At 39.1% G+C, this 18,270-nt stretch overlaps 1 protein-coding gene across 3 annotated transcripts in view; it reads right to left on the reverse strand.

Annotated features, from left to right (window-relative positions):
• Positions 1 to 17,717, reverse strand: part of LOC108924243 (obscurin-like protein 1) — a 38,206-nt gene extending 20,489 nt beyond the window's left edge. Inside the window, exons 1-6 of one of the 3 annotated variants that reach the window (XM_018735477.2) lie at positions 16,668 to 17,717; positions 13,262 to 13,531; positions 12,880 to 13,140; positions 12,447 to 12,752; positions 12,022 to 12,288; positions 11,622 to 11,897 (exon numbers count right to left, since the gene is read on the reverse strand). In XM_018735477.2, coding sequence (XP_018590993.2) covers positions 11,622 to 11,897; positions 12,022 to 12,288; positions 12,447 to 12,752; positions 12,880 to 13,140; positions 13,262 to 13,531; positions 16,668 to 17,682 — 2,395 coding nt within the window. In that variant the 5' untranslated portion in view covers positions 17,683 to 17,717. Of the gene's footprint in view, positions 1 to 2,623; positions 2,900 to 5,680; positions 5,927 to 6,349; positions 6,626 to 7,153; positions 7,597 to 11,621; positions 11,898 to 12,021; positions 12,289 to 12,446; positions 12,753 to 12,879; positions 13,141 to 13,261; positions 13,532 to 16,667 lie in introns of those variants that run through there. The other 2 variants (XM_018735475.2, XM_018735476.2) reach the window with 2 other exon arrangements.
• Positions 17,718 to 18,270: the final 553 nt, after the last annotated feature.

The raw sequence follows: 18,270 nt of genomic DNA on the forward strand, positions 1-18,270 counted from the left end.
CCACTACACTACCAACTGCTCCTTTCATATTTATTTATTTTTTTAAATCACTGTTCAGATACAAAGAAAGAGTATTCTGGAGTAGATTTCCCAGGGTATATGTTTACTTTTTGATTGATGTTAACATTTTTAGATATTTTAGTAGGTTTGAATGAATGGCAATAGCAGATGAAAATATCATCCCTGTAACTGAGTTAACCAGAACAAAGCAAGCCACCTTCATTAGTTCTTTTCCAAAGTGCATCTGAAAATTTAATACACAGCAGATAAGTCAAGAGTATAAGAATCACCTTTGATGTCCACATAGAACTGGACGGCATCATCCATTGTGTTACAGCTGTATGCTCCAGAGTCAGAGAAGTTTGCTGAGAGTATAATCAGTTTCCTCATGTTGCCTTCTGATTGAATATCTACTCCAGTCTTTGGGTGAACCTGTATTCCATCCTTGTACCAGCAGACTTTGGCAGAGGGGTCTGATACCTCACACTGCAGTACAATCGGGCTGTTCGCCTCATAGGATTTGGGCTGATCTACCTCTGGAAGTTCTATGAACTTCACAGATGGAGCTATGGGGTTTCAAAGAAAAAATATTACTATTTAAGAAAGAAAAGAGTGCAACTTAAAATTTTGTTTTGTTTTATGATTCAGCAGTCAGATTAACCAGCAAGTACACTTTATAAAAAGAGGAATTCACTGAATGGAATTGCAATGATAGCAACTGGAACACTTTCACATTTGCAAATGGTCTGCTCTTAAACCCCAACTTGTTAGTTTAAGAGATCATTAATTTCCAAGACCATGATAGTTCATGGATAACATTTACTCATTTAGCTCACATATTTCTCCAAGGCAGCCTCCACTGTTAATCCACCTACAATTATTTATCCATTTGTACAGTGCGGTAATTTTTACTGGAGGGTAAGAACCTTGCTCAAGGGCATTACAGCCACAGTGGAGGTTCAGACCTGCAACCTTTGGGTACAAAGGCAGCAGCTCTAATTACTACACTACCAGCTATGTGACTGTGGACAAACTTTGTGGATAAACCAGCTGTGGATAAACTTTAAAAAGCTCAGAAGTGGACATACAGTAGCTGGAAATCACCTGTGATGTCCACATTAAACTTGATGACAGCATCTGGTGTCTTACAACTGTAGATTCCAGCATAAGAAAAGTCAGTGGATGGGACTGTCAGAGTCCTTGTGGTGCCATCTGAATGGATCTCTACTCCAGTCCCTGGGTGGAGCTGTGTCCCATCTTTGTACCAGCACACCTGGGCAGTGGGGTCTGAGAGTTCACACTGCAGTACAATGGGATGCCCTACTTTGATGGACTTGTTCTTCTCTACTTCAGGAAACATCACTTGTGGAGCTAGAATAGTCAGTTTAAAAAAATAATAATATTCATAATAAATTAGTTTTTGGAATTTAGGCAAGTAGGGTGTACTTGTACCCACATATGTCAAAGTTAACTATCATTTTGTCACTTAGGAATTAAGTTATTTGACAAGTAGATGTTCGGGTAATAAAAAATATGAGTGCACCGTGATAGTTTAAGGAACCATCCAGTCTCTACTTTTGTACAATTTTATGACTGTATGAATATTTTCTATTCTTTATATTTAAAAAAAAATTGTAGAATGCCTCAGTAAAATTTAGAAGAATTAAATCCTACAAAAACGAGAGACGGAAGTATGCTACACAATGAGTCATGGTCATGGCCTCAATGTAACGAGCACTGACTTCTGGACCAAGAAACTATTTGGTCAAAACGATGTGATTTGAAGAACAATAAGGCTCCCTGTAACCTAAATGTCCTTATGAATAATCGGACACCCTCTGTACAATTCCTGTGCATAGGAAGTGGTGTAACAAGGATCAGATTGCATAAACACAACCACATGTATCATCAAGACAGACAGCAATAAACATACATTCAAAATCAAACAAACTGAAGTGCAAGATTGTCGGGTTGGGAATTCCCTTAGCCATGTAAATTCACAGGACAACAAGAAGCCATTCACTGAAACATGGACAAATGTTTTCTAAAGGTGAATATTATAGGAATTAAAAAGAGAAAGTTTGCCATGGGGGTGAGTTTCCATATTTCAGCTATGTTAAGGATTCTGCTTTCCTCCTGTTTCTAGTAATGTAATTGCTCTTCTCTTTAAATTAAGTGAAAAGTTTCTTGATAATTTATCAAATTTGGAGCCCATTACTTAAAGTACATTTTGCTTCCACTAACAGTAAGATGTACAGTAGCTTCAGTTTTCTGGTTTCATTCTAAGATAATTGCAGAGATTCATCCCTTCGTGCAAATTTACTCCTCAATGCTTTGCAGGAGAATTCCAAGCAAAGTTAACTTTGTTATGTAAAAACAAATCCTCACTTTATTACAGAAGGGAATATGAAGCTATGCCATTACAAAAAATTCAGGCACTTTTAGAGACATATTTAGTTAGAGACTTAGCATGGTATTGTCACAAACTATGTGGTTTTCAGTAGGGTTACCTACAATTTAGCCAAAGAATTAGCCATAACAAAGCTTGCCATAATAGTTAGTTGCTTCAGAATGAGATACTTGTTAAAATTTAAATACAACACAAAGACATCTTGGGAATCACCTGTGACGTCCACATTATACTCGACTGCGTCATCCGTTGTGTTACAGCTGTATACTCCTGAGTGAGAGAAGTCTGCTGATTCGATAACCAATGTTCTTGTGTTCACTTCTGAGCGTATCTCTGTTCCAAGTTGTTGGTGAAGTTCTACTCCATCCTTGTACCAGCAGACATGTGCAGTGGGTTCTGCGATCTCACACTGCAGTACAATAGGGCTGCCTGCTTGAATGGTCTTGTGCCTCTCAGCATCAGGAACATCTGAGAACATCAGTGCTGGAGCTGAGGAATTTAACATGTATAGAAGATTTCTTTGTTAAAACATGCAGATTTTCACTTGAATTGATGCAAAATGTTAAAAAAAACTACTTTTCATTTCTCATATCAAAGAATAGGGTATAAGACATAAAACAAATAAGAATAAGATATAAAACAAAAATATATTTAACGAACATAACCTTTCAGTATACTACTAGTTTAACAGGTACAAGTGAAGTAATACATTATGGAGCAAGAACATATATAAAGTGGATATGAAACGTCTACCCTCAGTTGTTCTTCGTACAAAGGGAGAAATCAAGACTAAACATATCATACCTTTTTGTCTTTATTAAAATCTTGTAACCAGCAACAAAAAAGAAAATTAATCGTTATTAGGAAAAATAATTTAAAAAATGGAAAAAAAAATCCTTGGTTGCATAACAGCAAAAACCCTTTACAAAACTGGGAGTACCTGTGTTCAAACTTAAAAAATCACATTCCATATGCAAAGACAATCTACCTTCATTTTGTATCATCTGAGGGGATTTAGGCTATACCTAAATAAAACCACCTGTTCCTACTAGACCTTAAAAGTTTTTTGGTTACATAACGCAGAGGTAACCGTAGTCCACGTAGTAAACAAAAGATGGGTTCTCACTATCAATAGATAGAAAGCAGGAGAGAGATATAAGAGTTTTGAAGATGTAACATATCACATGGAACATTATGAGACAGTCCACTGATCCTCCTTGGATGGCTTTAACTTGCACCTTCAGGACAAGAATTTTGTTGCATCTACAGTCCTTTGATCCCTCTATGCTCCAGTTTTCGGCCTCTCAAAGGAATGGCAATCATCCCAGCCTTGTCATTTCCAAGAATTGTTACTTTCAGTCATAACTGTTACTCCACTTTATGTTTCTGCTCATTTTTCTTCTCCTTCCACACTTCCATCACCACTATTACCCCACCTTCCTACTCTTAATCCTCCATCATAATCTACTGGTATCTTAAAATATCTCGTTATTCTAACCTGCTCCCATTCACTAAAAAAATTTTGTTTTTTGTCCTCAGATGATGCCACTAATGTTCTCCCTTCATCTCCATCCTCCTCATATGACTTTTTGTCCTCTAGCTTCCAGAACAACCTCCAGCCCATAGTTACTTGAATTTACTTGCTAACGGAACCATTCTCCATGCTGTTGAACAGCAATGGCAAAATCTAAATGCCTTACAAACTGCAGTTCATAAGGATCATGAGGATCATAAGGATTTTTGAATCCTTTCAGTCTGCTGCTTCCTCAGAAACAACTTCTTTCATTTGTTAAAAAAGAACTACGGCCTGTAGCCAATAACCTGTACAAACTTTTCATCACTTTTTCTTGCCCTCTCTCCCCCTGGCTCCTTGGTGATCCCATACATAAGAGATCCAAAGTGAAAAATCTGTAGGTTTTTGGTTTTGGTTCTGATGTGATGGAATAAGCTCCCTTTCCCCCTCAGTGGAATTGCTTTCAAAATTTAAGAAGGGTCTCCAAACACATTTTTTTTTTTTTTACTTAGTTCTCTTATAATGTCTTAAATGCTCTATAAACTTGCATGACATCTGTAATGACCACCTTTATATTTCAGTTCCATAGACTTGTGTAATGTTCACCAGCACCATGGTATTGGACAAACTGATTGTACTTTGTCAATCAGGTGTCCATCTCTAAACCTCTAAATCTGTTGTGAAATGCAAATTTGTTTACTCTGTGCTTTGTGCTCCTTTGAGGCAAAGCATCTGCTAAATGAATAAATGTAAAAGGAATTGTATGAAGACAATCATGAAGAAGTGGAGGAAGTATGGCACCACCAGGATATTCATCCAAAATGTTGACCCAGCAAGGAAAAAGTATATTAGTGACCAAGAGGCCAACCTAAAAGAAGTAGGAAGGCTTCCTGGTATTAACTGACCACACCCTGCCTATTATAACCACATTCTGCATTCTGCTTAAGTCCGAGTTGTGAATTAGGGGGCAAATAGAAACCTTTTCTTGCATAAAATAACATCCAAATTAGTATCAGTTTTGATTGATGACATTTTCTCCCAAAGGTATTTGGGATAATATTTTGTCTTGCCCTGATGACACCAATGTACATCTTTTAGCCTTACTTTGAAAAAGTACATTTTACATCTTAGCACATCAGTCACACAGTGCAGTACCCACTGTCAAGCATAGCGGTGGCAGCATCATGCTATGGGTTTTTTCTCTTCAGGTGGGACAAATGGTCTGATCAGGATAGAGAAAAAAAATTACAGCTCCAGCTATCCAGGTATTTTGATACTAAACCTAAAGACTTCTGAAAGCTGAAGTTAACACACTATGATACCTTTCATCATAACATTGATCTGAAGGGCACAGCCAATTCAATTGAGGAATAATTTAAAAAGATAGATCAATGTCCAAGAATGGCCTAGTCAGAGCCTGGACCTCAATTTTTACAGAAAAAAATGGACGCTTATCCAAAACTCCTGTAATCAAAACAAAACATTTTTCCGCAATGTATCAGTGCGCATACTTATGCAACCAAGGCACTGAAAATGTTACTTCATTTTAAATTAAATTATTTTTCCAATGTTTTTTTTTCACTTAAATATTGTTGGTTACGAGATATTATTAACTGAAAAAGGGTCAGACATAATATGTCTAGATTTCTGCCTTTACATGAACCACATCTAAAATTAACTATTTTGGATATGCACTGTGTATATTTTGCAATGAATGGCTGTTTTACAACTATACGTAAAGTATGTTTTAAAATCACCTTCAGCATCCATTTTAAATGTTGTTACGTCATCAAGTGCATCATAGCTGTATTCTTGTGAGGATGATATCTCTGCTGATTTGACAGACACTCTTTTGATGCTAGCTTCTGTTTGGATGTCTGTTCCAGTTTTAGGCGGAAGCTGCGTCTCATCCTTGTACCAGCAAATTTGGGCTGTGGGATCTGAGATCTCACACTGCAGTACAATTGGGCTGTCCACTTCAGTGGTCTTGTTCTTCTCAGCTTCTGGAATTGAGGAGAACCTTACTGATGTTACTAGAGAGTCTTTTGTTATTTTTATATATATATCTTGTTATCAGAAATCAAATATTTCAGGCTTGTTATGGATAGCTTTACAAAAGTCAACAGAATTTCTTGTTGACTTTAACTTAGCACTTATATGGCTTTGGTCAACAGAAGCAAGAACTTCAGTTTAGTGATTATATGACAGCTGAAAATTGAAGCTCTAGTAATCTTTTCTGCTGCTTGTTAACTAAACCCAAAGCATTTTAGCAAGATTTTTTTCAACTTAAAGCCGTGCCAGTGATTACATTAGAATAGAATATGACAAAGAATGCAGAGATCAGTGGGGTGCGTTTTTTGTTAATTGCTTCCAAGAAAAAAGTGTGGTTAGCTTTTTAATATAAGAAAAGCATTGCTGCAAGTCACCTTTGACATCCACAAAAAACTTTACAACATCATCTATCGTCTCACAGCTGTAAAAGCCTGCGTGAGAAAGGTCTGCTGAATGGATAACAAGCCTTCTTATGAAGTCTTCTGATTCGACGTCCTGTCCTGCCTTTGGAAGGAGCTCACTGCCATCCTTGTACCAAGATACTTGGGCAGTGGGGTCTGAGAGCTCACTCTGCAGCACAATAGGATGGCCAGCCTCAACGAACTTGTGTCTTTCTAGTTCAGGGAGCACTTTGAATTTCATCGGTTGAGCTAGGAGTGTTTTATATCATGGAAAAAAGAATAATATTATTACAAACAAGATGCCATAAAAATAACTGTTTTTTACAATGACTTGTTCAAAAATTAATTGAATGTCTGAAGCAGTATTACACTTCAGCAATAAGAAAATGTCTAGTACTTCTAGCAACAAGATGCAGTACTGAGAAAGGTATTTTTCTAAATTAAGACATTCAATAATTTTTAAGTAATTAAACTAAATGTACCAACTTACTGCTGTAGAGAGAGGCTCTCCATCTTTAATATGGCATTATACTTGTATACACAACTGGTAAAGTATAGAACAATATAAATTATAAGAAAAAAATACAGCAAATTTTATGATACATATTTAAATTTTATGTTAAAGATAAAATTGTGCCATCTGTTTGAAAAACTTGCTAACTTTCTTAGAGGTAATTATTACTAATCATGAAAACAACTAGCATAGTGCAAATATTGCTAAAATTGGCATGCTATATTTAGAAACTTCTTTTTGATGGTGCCAGTTATTTAAATCACCTTTAACATCCACCTTAAGTCTTAAGGCATCATCATCATCCACTTCATAACTGTACTCTTGCAGATGAGACACTTCTGGTGACTGGACCATAAATCTTCTTAAGTTGTCTTCCGACTGGATGTCTATTTCAGGCTGTGGAATGGTCTTTGTTTTATCCTCATACCAGCAGGTTTGGCTTTTGGGGTCTGAGACCTCACATTGCCACATAAGACTCCAGCTTTCTTCCTTGGGCTTGATCTTATCTTCTTCAGGGAGTGCTGAGATTCTCTGTGTTGAGCCTATGGACGTTTTGATGTCTACAGAGAAATGTTCTCAATGAACCACTTTTTACACTCAAGCAATGTTATTTCAGTAGTAACATTGTTCATTTCTATTCTGCACTTGGATCAAAGAGCAATGACATTAAGAAATCTGAAATAAATTAGGTCAAATATTTCTTAAAATAAAGAGCTTCACAGGAAGAACCAAGAAATTCAGATGAAAATAGAAGATGTAAGAGGGGCGACCACAGTAACTTCGGGTCTTGAAAGATACTAGAACCGGACTGAGCAAGAACAAACCTTGAAACAATCAAAAAAAGAATTTTGTTCATTTTTTCATTCATGCCTTCATTCATTCCTTTAAAGAATGCTGATAATCTTCATCAAGATGATTTCAAAACAGAAGCTTTTGCCCAACATCTGTGGCCTAAAGAGGTTTGGGAAGCACATCAAATCTTCCCTTTATTAATCAACATTTATACTCCATTCCAAGCGTTCTCAGTTTCAAATGAAGTACAAGACAATTTCCAGACCGACTTGGAGGAATGACAGAAATTGTATCATATGATAATTGTAGAATTCAAGAAAAGAAATCAGATGAAGTGATTTTTTTCTATAATCCATGAATGCAAATCTTGAAGGTATTAAATCACAAGCAACGGAACTCCACTTTCGATATGTAAAACAAATAATGCGATCTAAGAGAAAAAAAAACAAATCACCTCCAACATCTCCTTTGAAGGTATCCACATCATCAGCTACTTCACAGCTGTGTAGCCCAGAGTGAAAGTGCTCTGCCGATTTGATGATCAAAGTCTTTTCAGAGTCATTTGATTTTATCTTTTGGTCAGTTATTGACTGGAGCTCTGTTCCATCCTTATACCAGCAAACCTGGTCATTGGGGTCTGAGAGCTCAGAATGTAGCACTATTGGCCTGCCTGCTTCAATGGGGTTTTGCATCTCAGCCTCAGGAATAGTTGAAAACCTTGCTGGTGGAGCTACAGGCAATGATTCGCAACAGAATCAGTCATGGTTCACTCATATATTTGTGATAAACCAAGTAGGATTAGTTGGTCTAATATTTATGAAGCAATTACGAAACAAATTCCTCTCAGAACTATAACATTTTCATTTTCAACTGCCAAAGTACGACAAAGCAGCTTAACAGAGACATTAACCACAGGTGCGTTTAATCTCTCCATAAGAGACAGCACCACAGAGTTCCACAAAGAACATGGTTAGACCACCGTTAGTTGCAGCGATACAAATGCAGTACATTAATTTTAGAGAAAGGGATATGGAAAGAGCCATGTGTCACCTTTGATATCCACGGTGCTCTGGGCAGCTTCATCAGATATCTCAGAACTGTACACCACAGACTGAGGCCGTTCTAATTAGACAAAGTCAGAAGAAAATTAATTTGAGAGGTGTGACCATAGTGAAGGTACACGCAATACTGAAATGTGCAGAACCAAATAGAGCTGCAAATCACCTGTAATGTCAACATTAAAGTGGATGGCATCATCAGCGGTCTTACAGCTGTACATCCCGACGTGTGATAACTCAGCTGACTGAACTACCAGTTTCTTTATGATGCCTTCAGATTCGATGGAAAGTCCAGGCAGCGAAGAAATTTCTATTCCATCTTTGTACCAGCAAACTTGGACAGTAGGGTCTGAGATCTCGCACTGCAGTACAATGGAGCTGCCTGCTTCAACTGACTTGTTCTTCTCTACTTCAGGAATCATAGAGAACTTCACTGGTGGAGCTATGGATAATTGTTGAGATTGAATTAATAGAGCTATGCCATATTATTCCCATGTCCAAATTTGTTAATTGATTATTTGGAAAAAAAAAAAAAAAACTGTAGTAAACTTCAAGTAGTAAAGCACAGTTTAGGTAACTGCAAATCACTGGGGTATGCCACCTAAGTATTGCGTTATTAAGAAGAGACTGGAGAAGGATATGCGGTGCTCAAAAGGCTATCATTGTTAATTGTGACAGCACACAAACTATGTTATTCCAGAATATAGCAAAACCAGTTAGTAAATCACCTTTCACTTCTATATTAAACGGAATGGCATCATCCGTTTGTTCAAAATCGTGTGTTCCAGAATTGTAGAGCTCGGATAGCTGGACAGCTTGTGTCCTCATGATGCCATTTGATTTTATGTCTATACCGGTTTTTTGGCGGAGCTCTTTTCCATCCTTGTGCCAGCAGACCTGGGCAGTGGGCTCTGATATCTCACCCTGCAGTACAGCGGGGCTGCCTGCTTCAACGGGATCCTGCCTCTTTACTTCGGGAACGGCTGAGAACCTCACTGGCGCAGCTACGATCGCTGATTCTTAATAGAATCATGAAATGCACAACAATATTATGTAGGTTTTATCTTTGATACAAATCCCCTCTTCTCTGTGATTTTTCTGAGGATTTGCTAGAGCGCAAGCCATGAAAAAGAAACATCGAAAGTATCTGCATTTGAAGTACAGCTGCACAGCAGTTCCAGAACAAGCTGAAACACAGGCGTGAGGATACAAAATTGAGCCATTTAAACCATCCAAAGAGAGACAGAGTGGACAGCAGCGTTACCATAGTTAGTCATGCCTGAAAAAGTGCTTTGGGTCACGCTGAAATATAATCATATTGCAAGAACCACAAATGACCTTCAATATCCATAGAATGGACAGAATCATCAGATATCTTACAGCTGTACAATCCTGAATTAATCGTTCTCTCCTGGATGTCCCAGTGACTGGGAAAATTGATCTTCAGTACACCTATGCAGTGAAGTCTAAATGATGTCACTCTGCAGCATAATGCAACAGACTTGTACTGCTCAGCTTGCAGGATAGCTGAAAATACACAATATGCAAAGGTACAGCACATGAAGTGCAGATGAAGAGCAGAAAAGTCGTAATGCAGTGGACCATAAAGTAATGGAGAAGATCTATTTGATACACTAATTTTTGATTTCATAAAGTATGTATGGAAAAGTAGTAAGGAAAACTGAGCAGTGAGAAAAAGACAAACTGTATAATTGTACAGTACAGTCATGTTTTTTTTTTTTTTTTTTTTGCATATTATGAAGTGAACCAATATCCTGAATCTTTGAACTTTGATAAAGAGCAACACAACCGAAAACAGAACATTAGTTAGTTCCATAAGCAAAAAGCCGAGTTAATGTTGAGTGCAGGAAAAAGAGAAATTCTAAAATCACCTTTGATATCCACAAGAAACTCGATGGCATCATCCTCTGTTATACAACTGTATAATCCAGAATTAGATATTTCTGCCGACAGAACAGTCAGTGTCCTTCTGTTTCCCTCGGATTGGATATCGAGTCCATTTTGTGGGTGAAGTTGTATTCCATCTTTGTACCAGCAGACCTCAGCGGCAGGATCTGAGATCTCACACTGTAGCACAATGGGGCTACCTGCTTCAAAGGACTTTCTCTTCTCTGCATCAGGTAGCGATGCAAATCTCACAGGTGGTGCTGCAGGCAATTTTTTTTTTTGTTAAATACAGGACAACAGAATGTATTATAAATAAAAGGCTGTCTGTTACAATAATAAAGTTAAATGGCAGTTAGTAGAAAATGACTATAGAATCAAATTCATTCTACTGAGCCAATTTACAAATATTCTGTATTTAAAAAATTATATGGTTATGGTGTTATTACAATAATTCAGCAATATGTAGAATCTTATTCATAACTGAAAGTAATTTTTGTTAGTTCACATTGTAAAAAATGTGCTTGGTTAGTTTTTCAGGCAATCAAACGGAAGGATATTAAATTACCTTTTACATCCACATTAAATTGGATAGCATCAGATTTTGCCTTGCAGGTGTACACTCCAGAATGGATAAAATCAGCTGAGTTAATAACCAGTGTTCTCACGTCACCATCTGACTGAATATCTGTTCCAGTCTTTGAGTAGAGCTGAATTCCATCCTTATACCAGCAGACTTGTGCCATGGGGTCTGAGAGCTCACACCGCAGAACAATAGGACACCCTACTTCAATGGTCTTGTGCTTTTCAGCTTCAGGAACTGATGAGAACCTTGCAGGAGGAGCTATAGGTGTTTTAATAAAATTACTTGACTCATTTTGTTTTATTCGCTTGTAGAATAATATTCATTCTGAAAACATTCTGTAGAATTTCACTTGACCATTAGCAGGAAAACATGAAAAATCCTCTAACTCACCTTCTACTTCCACATTAAATCGAATGACATCATCAACAGCATCACAGCTGTATACTCCAGAATGAGAGAACTCAGCTGACTGAATAACAATTCTCCTCATGGTTCCTTCTGACTGGATGTGAAGGTTGTCTGTTGTGTGCAGCTCAACCCCATTTTTGTACCAGTGAACAGGAGCTGCAGGGTCTGATAGCTCGCAGTACAATACAATGGGGTTGCCGACTTCAATGAATTTATTGCGGTCCATCTCCGAAAGAGGTGTAAACTTCACTAAGGGTGCTGCAAAATTCCAAGCTAGCATTACCTGATGATCACACATATGTCACAGCCACTGCAAAAATCAAACAATGCATTAAAAACTACTGTATGTAATACAGTATGTGACATTTATTATACTATATACCTTGAATGTAGAGTGCAGCCGAGTCTCTTATACCATAGGCAATAAAAGTGATCTCCGCGCCATTATCTGTGTCCCGCACCCCTCTAATACGCAAGGAGTGATGTGTTCGGGACCTTCGCATGGAAAACCTTTCATCCTCCTGAATTTGAGTTCCATTCCAAAACCAGGTCCCGATGACCGAGGCTGAGAGGTCAATGATGAAACAAGCATCCTGCCCTTCTGGCACAAGAGCATCTTGCAGAGGTGCTTGTATTTTAGCTACTGGGACTGGAAGAGGGGTCAGAAAATCACTATTTGCCACCTCTTCAAACTATGAAGCTTGTTTCAAGACGGGTATTTAATATACAATATATTATATATTTTTCCCCCCATACAGGAGGGAAAGACTACCTGAACAGATGCTGAACTCTTGGAGGTAGTCTTACCCAGATGTGCTGCTCTGGGGAACTCCACATGGCCACTCTTGCCGTACTTGTTGACACTGTAGATGCGAAATCGGTAGTCTGCCTCACATGGCACGCTGTCCCCAAGGATTTCCACTGAGGTAGCAGAGTCTGTTGTAAGACACTGCAGCCACTCTTGTGTTCCAACCTCCTGTCTCTCTAGAACATACCCTGAAGGAGGGTTCCTACGCGAGTCCTGAGCTGGGACCCAAGAGAGGAGGGCAGCATTTGCACGTTCGAGGTTAATTTGAACTCCCACTGGACAGCTAGGTGGGCTGTGTCTGGTAGCTGAAAATGAGAAGAAAAGCCACTGGGGAAATGGCAGTCTGATATATCTGATAATTTTTTCAGATGCCTACTTAAAATGTTTTTTTTTTTTTTTTCTTTTGGAATCACAATAACAACACGCACTAACCTTTCACCCTGAGATGTGAAGATGTCTTGGATCTACCAACAATGAAAGTTACTATTCCAGAATCCTGGGGTGAGGTGTTCACAAACACCAGTATGTGAGTTTTACCAAAAGATTTGACAATGGTCTGGTGAGTCTCCCGTAGCTCAACTCCATCCTTAAACCAATGGATTTCCATTTCTTCTTCCTCTACCTCCACGCAGAAGGCAGCGTTTTCTCCTTCAAGAACGTCTACCTTCCGTGGAAGCTTACGTACAATAGTACCTGTAGAAAACAAGGGATAAGCATCAAATGCTATTTTTTCCCCAATGTGCAAAAATTTGAAGAAAATGAAAACTAATTCATAAAGCTCAAGTGGGTGAAAATTTGTTGTTGGCAGAATCACCTCTTACAGATACTTCAGCGATGCTCCTCCCTCCATCTGCCATTTCGCAGAGATAGATGCCATCGTCATCTGCTCCAATGTCACGGATAGTGAGTCGCCGTTTTGTCCCCCACTCTTCCATCCCATACTTGGCCCCTGGCTGCAACCTGCGGTCCTCTAGGTACCATGTGGTTGGGACAGAGTCCTCTGGGACTTCACACTCTAAGATGGCCAAGTCTCGCTCCCATACCTCCAAGTCACTAAGTGGCTGCTTGAACCGTACCAGTGGTTCTTTGAGTGAGAAGAAAAGCAGGATTTTTTTGGGCTGTAATTCATGATTTTGACATATACGTATTGTAGTGCACATACATCATTGTTATATGCTGTCCTCTTCAAAGAAATCTTCCCCAAATTACCTACATTAGTCCCAGCATTCCAAAGCTAGACATTTTCAGCTACCTTTACATTGTTATAGATGCCTTGGGATGTAATCAGATCTCCAGGAAGGTGAATATATGACAGGAATGCCTGATAGGAATGTTTTTTTCCTGCCAAAAATTTATGAATGAAACAATAGTGTGCAAAGTTGTGTTCTCATGGTACAGAAACCATTGACTATTTTTCCACAGCTTGTGGTAGAATGAAAAACATTCTGGTGATACCACATCTTCCATATTCACCCAGACTCAGTCTTGATCATTTTTTTATTTCAAAATTTAAAATAAAGTTAAAAGAAAAGAGGGTTGATGACATTGCAAACGTTTATAATAACTTAGGAAGGGATAGTATGTAAAAGTTTTGTATTTACATTATTCTTTGAAAGAAGTACTAAGTAAATTTGATCACTTACCAGGTATGCTTTTGAAGAATCATGAACTCCCTAAATCAACAACTTTTTGCCTTGGTTAAAAGCATACTGTAAATGTGCAATTCTGTCTATTAACAGAAAAAGTGCAAACCATGTTTCCCTTTTCCGTCTGGTTTTACTGAAGGTTGTTGCCATTCAACTCTACAGGCAAAAATAAATTACTCAAATTTTTACTTCTAGCAGATAGCTTGATCATACTTAACATTTTTTAGCAGCTAACTTGATTTTTTTTTTTTTAAAATTCTCAAAAGTGGGATAAACTGAAAGTGGTAAATTAATACCTGCAAGGTAACTTGGCTATATCGGTCGGTAAACTTAGAACTTTGTTTATGAAAAGGTGTTGCCTGTTTGACTGTAGTTTAAGAAAACTGGCTGTACCTCATCACTATTCAGACTTTGTTTTATTTTGCTGAATGGGTTGCTTGTGTCTCTAGAAATTAGAGGTAACTTCTGTGGATGATCATGGTTATAACTATAGTTGAGGTTGGGGTAGCAGAGAACTACTCCAGAATGCAGTTCATACCATCCACTTTCACACACACGCTGAGAAAACCGTTGCATCTTGCAGACATTCTTTCCAACGCTTTTCTCTCTGATTTGAAGGAATTATGAATTCAGACAATAGACTTTTAAGCTGTAAAGCTGATATTTATAGTTCTTTTTGACATCTGTGGAAACTGAAACGATTACTCCATCAATGTGCAGGAAGATATGTTTTCAGAAATCCATGCTGATGTCTATCCTGATGCCACCCATAGCATACATAGAGTAGCTGAATTTACACTGAATGTACATTCAACCTACATGTGAAATGAGCATTGCTGATTGGTCAGCAACAGGGCAGATTTCTCTGGCATATCCCCCTGAAACCTTCACATAGTAAGCTTCAGCCTCCTAACCACCAGCTGCATACTTTGCAATATTAATCAGGCACTAAAATTAGTGACGTATCATAGCAGAAGGCTTGTTCCTGGAGTGCATGCCTAGTACAAGACATTTTAGGGTACACCATGAGGACAGGAATGCGCCATGATGAGCACATGAAATAATCATTCTTGTACTCATTGCAAAATCTCTTTTTAAAAAGCATAAATCAAAACAAATTTTAGGTCTACAAGCACAAATTCAAGATTTAAAAAACATGAAATGTAAAGCAGCTTTGACTAAATATCTATGTAAAATATTTGTGTTTTATTTTTGTATATATATGTATATTATATATATTATATATACATAAAACAGCCTCCTTTGCTTCCCTGCAGTAATAGCCCAAATAAGTGGAGATATGTAAGAGGAAATAATCACCAATATTAAATATATATGTGTTACGATACCCAAACACGTGCACGTATATGTGAAATTACAAGATTGTAACTGTTTTTGTGTGTGTGTGTGTGTGTGTTTGTTAATGTTAGGAAAAATAAGGTAGGAAACATGTTAAGTGGATTGAATGGGACAAGCGGCACCTGTTAACTAAGCTGTGGAAGGTCTGTTAGCATGTCTGAGTGTTGGGAAGGAAATAACCTGTAACTGATACCATGAGACAGACGGTTGTAAATGGAAGAATTCGAACTACGAACAGTGGTAGTGAGAGTGTGTATTTAACTGACTGAGTCTCAGTAACCACAAAATGTGTCATAAGTATATACATACACACACCTACATATACACAGTACTGAATTAATCCCGCAGAACAACATCTCTTGAAAATCTTGTTATCCTGATGCTCGTTATGAGAACGTGAACTGATCTGAAGATGAGGCTTTTCAGAAAAACAAACATTACGATAAAATGCCACATTTCAGGACTTCAACCTTCTCTGTGGACCTCCGGAGAAGTGTGATTTGACCGCTGTCACATGTGCAGCCTCTGGATTCTGCAGACTTCAGCTTCACTGGAATCTGCATTATGTAAATGTGCCTGGCCTGGTCAGGTACATTTAGAACTCCCAGAGTGCATTTCAGACAATTAAAGCATCTCATTAACGCTTCAGTAGATTAGGTAGCGCGATGCCCTGATGCACCAGGCTCCAAATAACTGACATATTGCCCAGGCAGCTGGCTCACTTGAAAGTTTGCCTCCCTTTAGTATATCCAACAATGCTGATAGAATTACATCAACACGGAAATCAGTTATGATGGCAGCCCCATGCTTTGTATTTAGCCAATTACTCTCTGTGTAAAGTAATTACTCAGTGTATTCTGAGCAATGTGTAGGACATACCATGGATTTTCCAAGCTTTAAACTTTCACTTGCCTGGATCAGAGGCATACCTAGCAAGTCTGTGCCCCCCTGAAAGAATACCGCCCTTAAATAAAGTAAATAATTACTGGATTACTACTAATAATGGAATTTTGGTTGGCTCTCTCCAGGTGTGGGTCTGTAGAGTTGTTACCACCATTAACCCCACTACACTCAGCCCTGGCCTGGAAATTAGACAGACAGCAACCTTTTGCTTTCTGCCATGATATATGTTATAAATCTGTAATAGTTATTTTTTCCTGAACATTTGAGTAGTATCTTTCTCCCAGATTTTAGATTAAAGCAACTTCTATTTACCTTTCACGAAGAGATGGACAGCGCTCAGGGTCTGTCCCGCTGTATTGGATGCTGCACAGACGTACACACCATTGTCCTGCTGTTTACAGTAGAGAACTTTGAGCGTGAAGTAGCCCTCACGGTCTTCGTACAAAAGATATCGCCTCCCAGACATGATTAGCTTCCCATCTTTCCTCCAGATTATCTCTGGTTTTGGTTTCCCTGTGACAAAGCAGCGAAACTTGGCGTGTTTTCCCTCCGTTACAGCAAACATTTTCACTTTAGTGGTATTTGGTAGGGGGTCTTCTTTTTGTCTCATGGCCACTTGTCTCCCACCTCGCTGTTTGCTTTGGTGTGCCTTCCAGTGGCCGTTTGCATAACCGTTCCGAGTGCCTTCTTCCTCATGGCCCGGGCCAGCATCGACCAAGAGCACGGCCCCTGCCAGCCCCTCACCAAACTCATTCCTGGCCTTACAGGTGTACACCCCACCATCAGGTGCCCGAGCTCTGAATATCTTCAGCTGAAACCAGCCACCATCCTGGTAGCCCACACTGAAATGTGTGCTCTCAAATATCTCATTGAGCCTTTTGCCGTCCTTCTCCCAGACCACCTCTGGCCGAGGGTTTCCCCACAGCTTGCAGGAGAAGACTGCATCTTCTCCACGGCCCACCCGAGTTGAGAGGGGTTTGATAAGAAATCGAGGCTTGTTTTCCTCTCGGAGCTCCCTCCTCTGTGCCTCGCCCTCCACCTTCAAAGTGGCGGCTGCATAGGTCTCCCCGATGCTGTTCTTAGCCTTGCAGATGTACTGGCCACTGTCCTCTGCACTTGCTGCAGAGATGATGAGGTTGTATACATTACCGTCCTCGAATAAACGGTAGCGGCCTTCGGGATGGATTTGCTTGTTGTTTCGTTCCCAGATGACAGTTGGACGAGGGTCACCGCCAATCTGGCACTTGAGGGCAGCGTCCGTGCCGCTCTGCACCACCACAGGACGAGGGTAGGCCAAGAAGCGTGGTGCACCACCAAAGACATCCATCTTTGTTTGCCAGCCTTAGTTCACACTGACTAGTGACAGGCATGCAACCTCTAGAGTCAGAGAGGTGGGACGGAGTCCTCCTCTTCCTCACAGTGCACAAAGCTGAAAAAAAAAAAAAAAAAAAAAAACTGAAGTTTTTATTTAAAAAGCTTAAAATAGCATATATAACCTAAATTTAGAATCGTTTGTGCTTATTACTGAGGTTGTTCTTTAATCTGGTTTGTGCTTTTCAAGTTTCAGACATGCAAAAAGAAAATTTAAGCAATGATTTTAGCTCATCCCGTCTTACCACTGATTCCATGTGCTGTCGAGTAAGAAAGCAAGCAGCGTTGTCGTGGCTCTGGGATTAGAAACAGAGGACTCTCCCCAAAGTTGTGGGATTATGTTTCACGGGGGCATTTACTCCCTAGAAATTTCCAAGATAGCTTCTCTGAGCGTGGGGTGTCCGAGGCGACAGGGGTGAATGGCCTTTCGTCCTGTCGCAAGCGCGGCCACAGAGCATATCCAACACAGCTGGTGCTGTATTTCAGTAAGAAAGTGCTTAAAATAGTTTGCCTAAATAAAGATCCGCAAGAGGGCATGTGTCAG

This window comes from Scleropages formosus, chromosome 21, assembly GCF_900964775.1.
Source record: "Scleropages formosus chromosome 21, fSclFor1.1, whole genome shotgun sequence".
NCBI classification, from domain to species: domain Eukaryota; kingdom Metazoa; phylum Chordata; class Actinopteri; order Osteoglossiformes; family Osteoglossidae; genus Scleropages; species Scleropages formosus.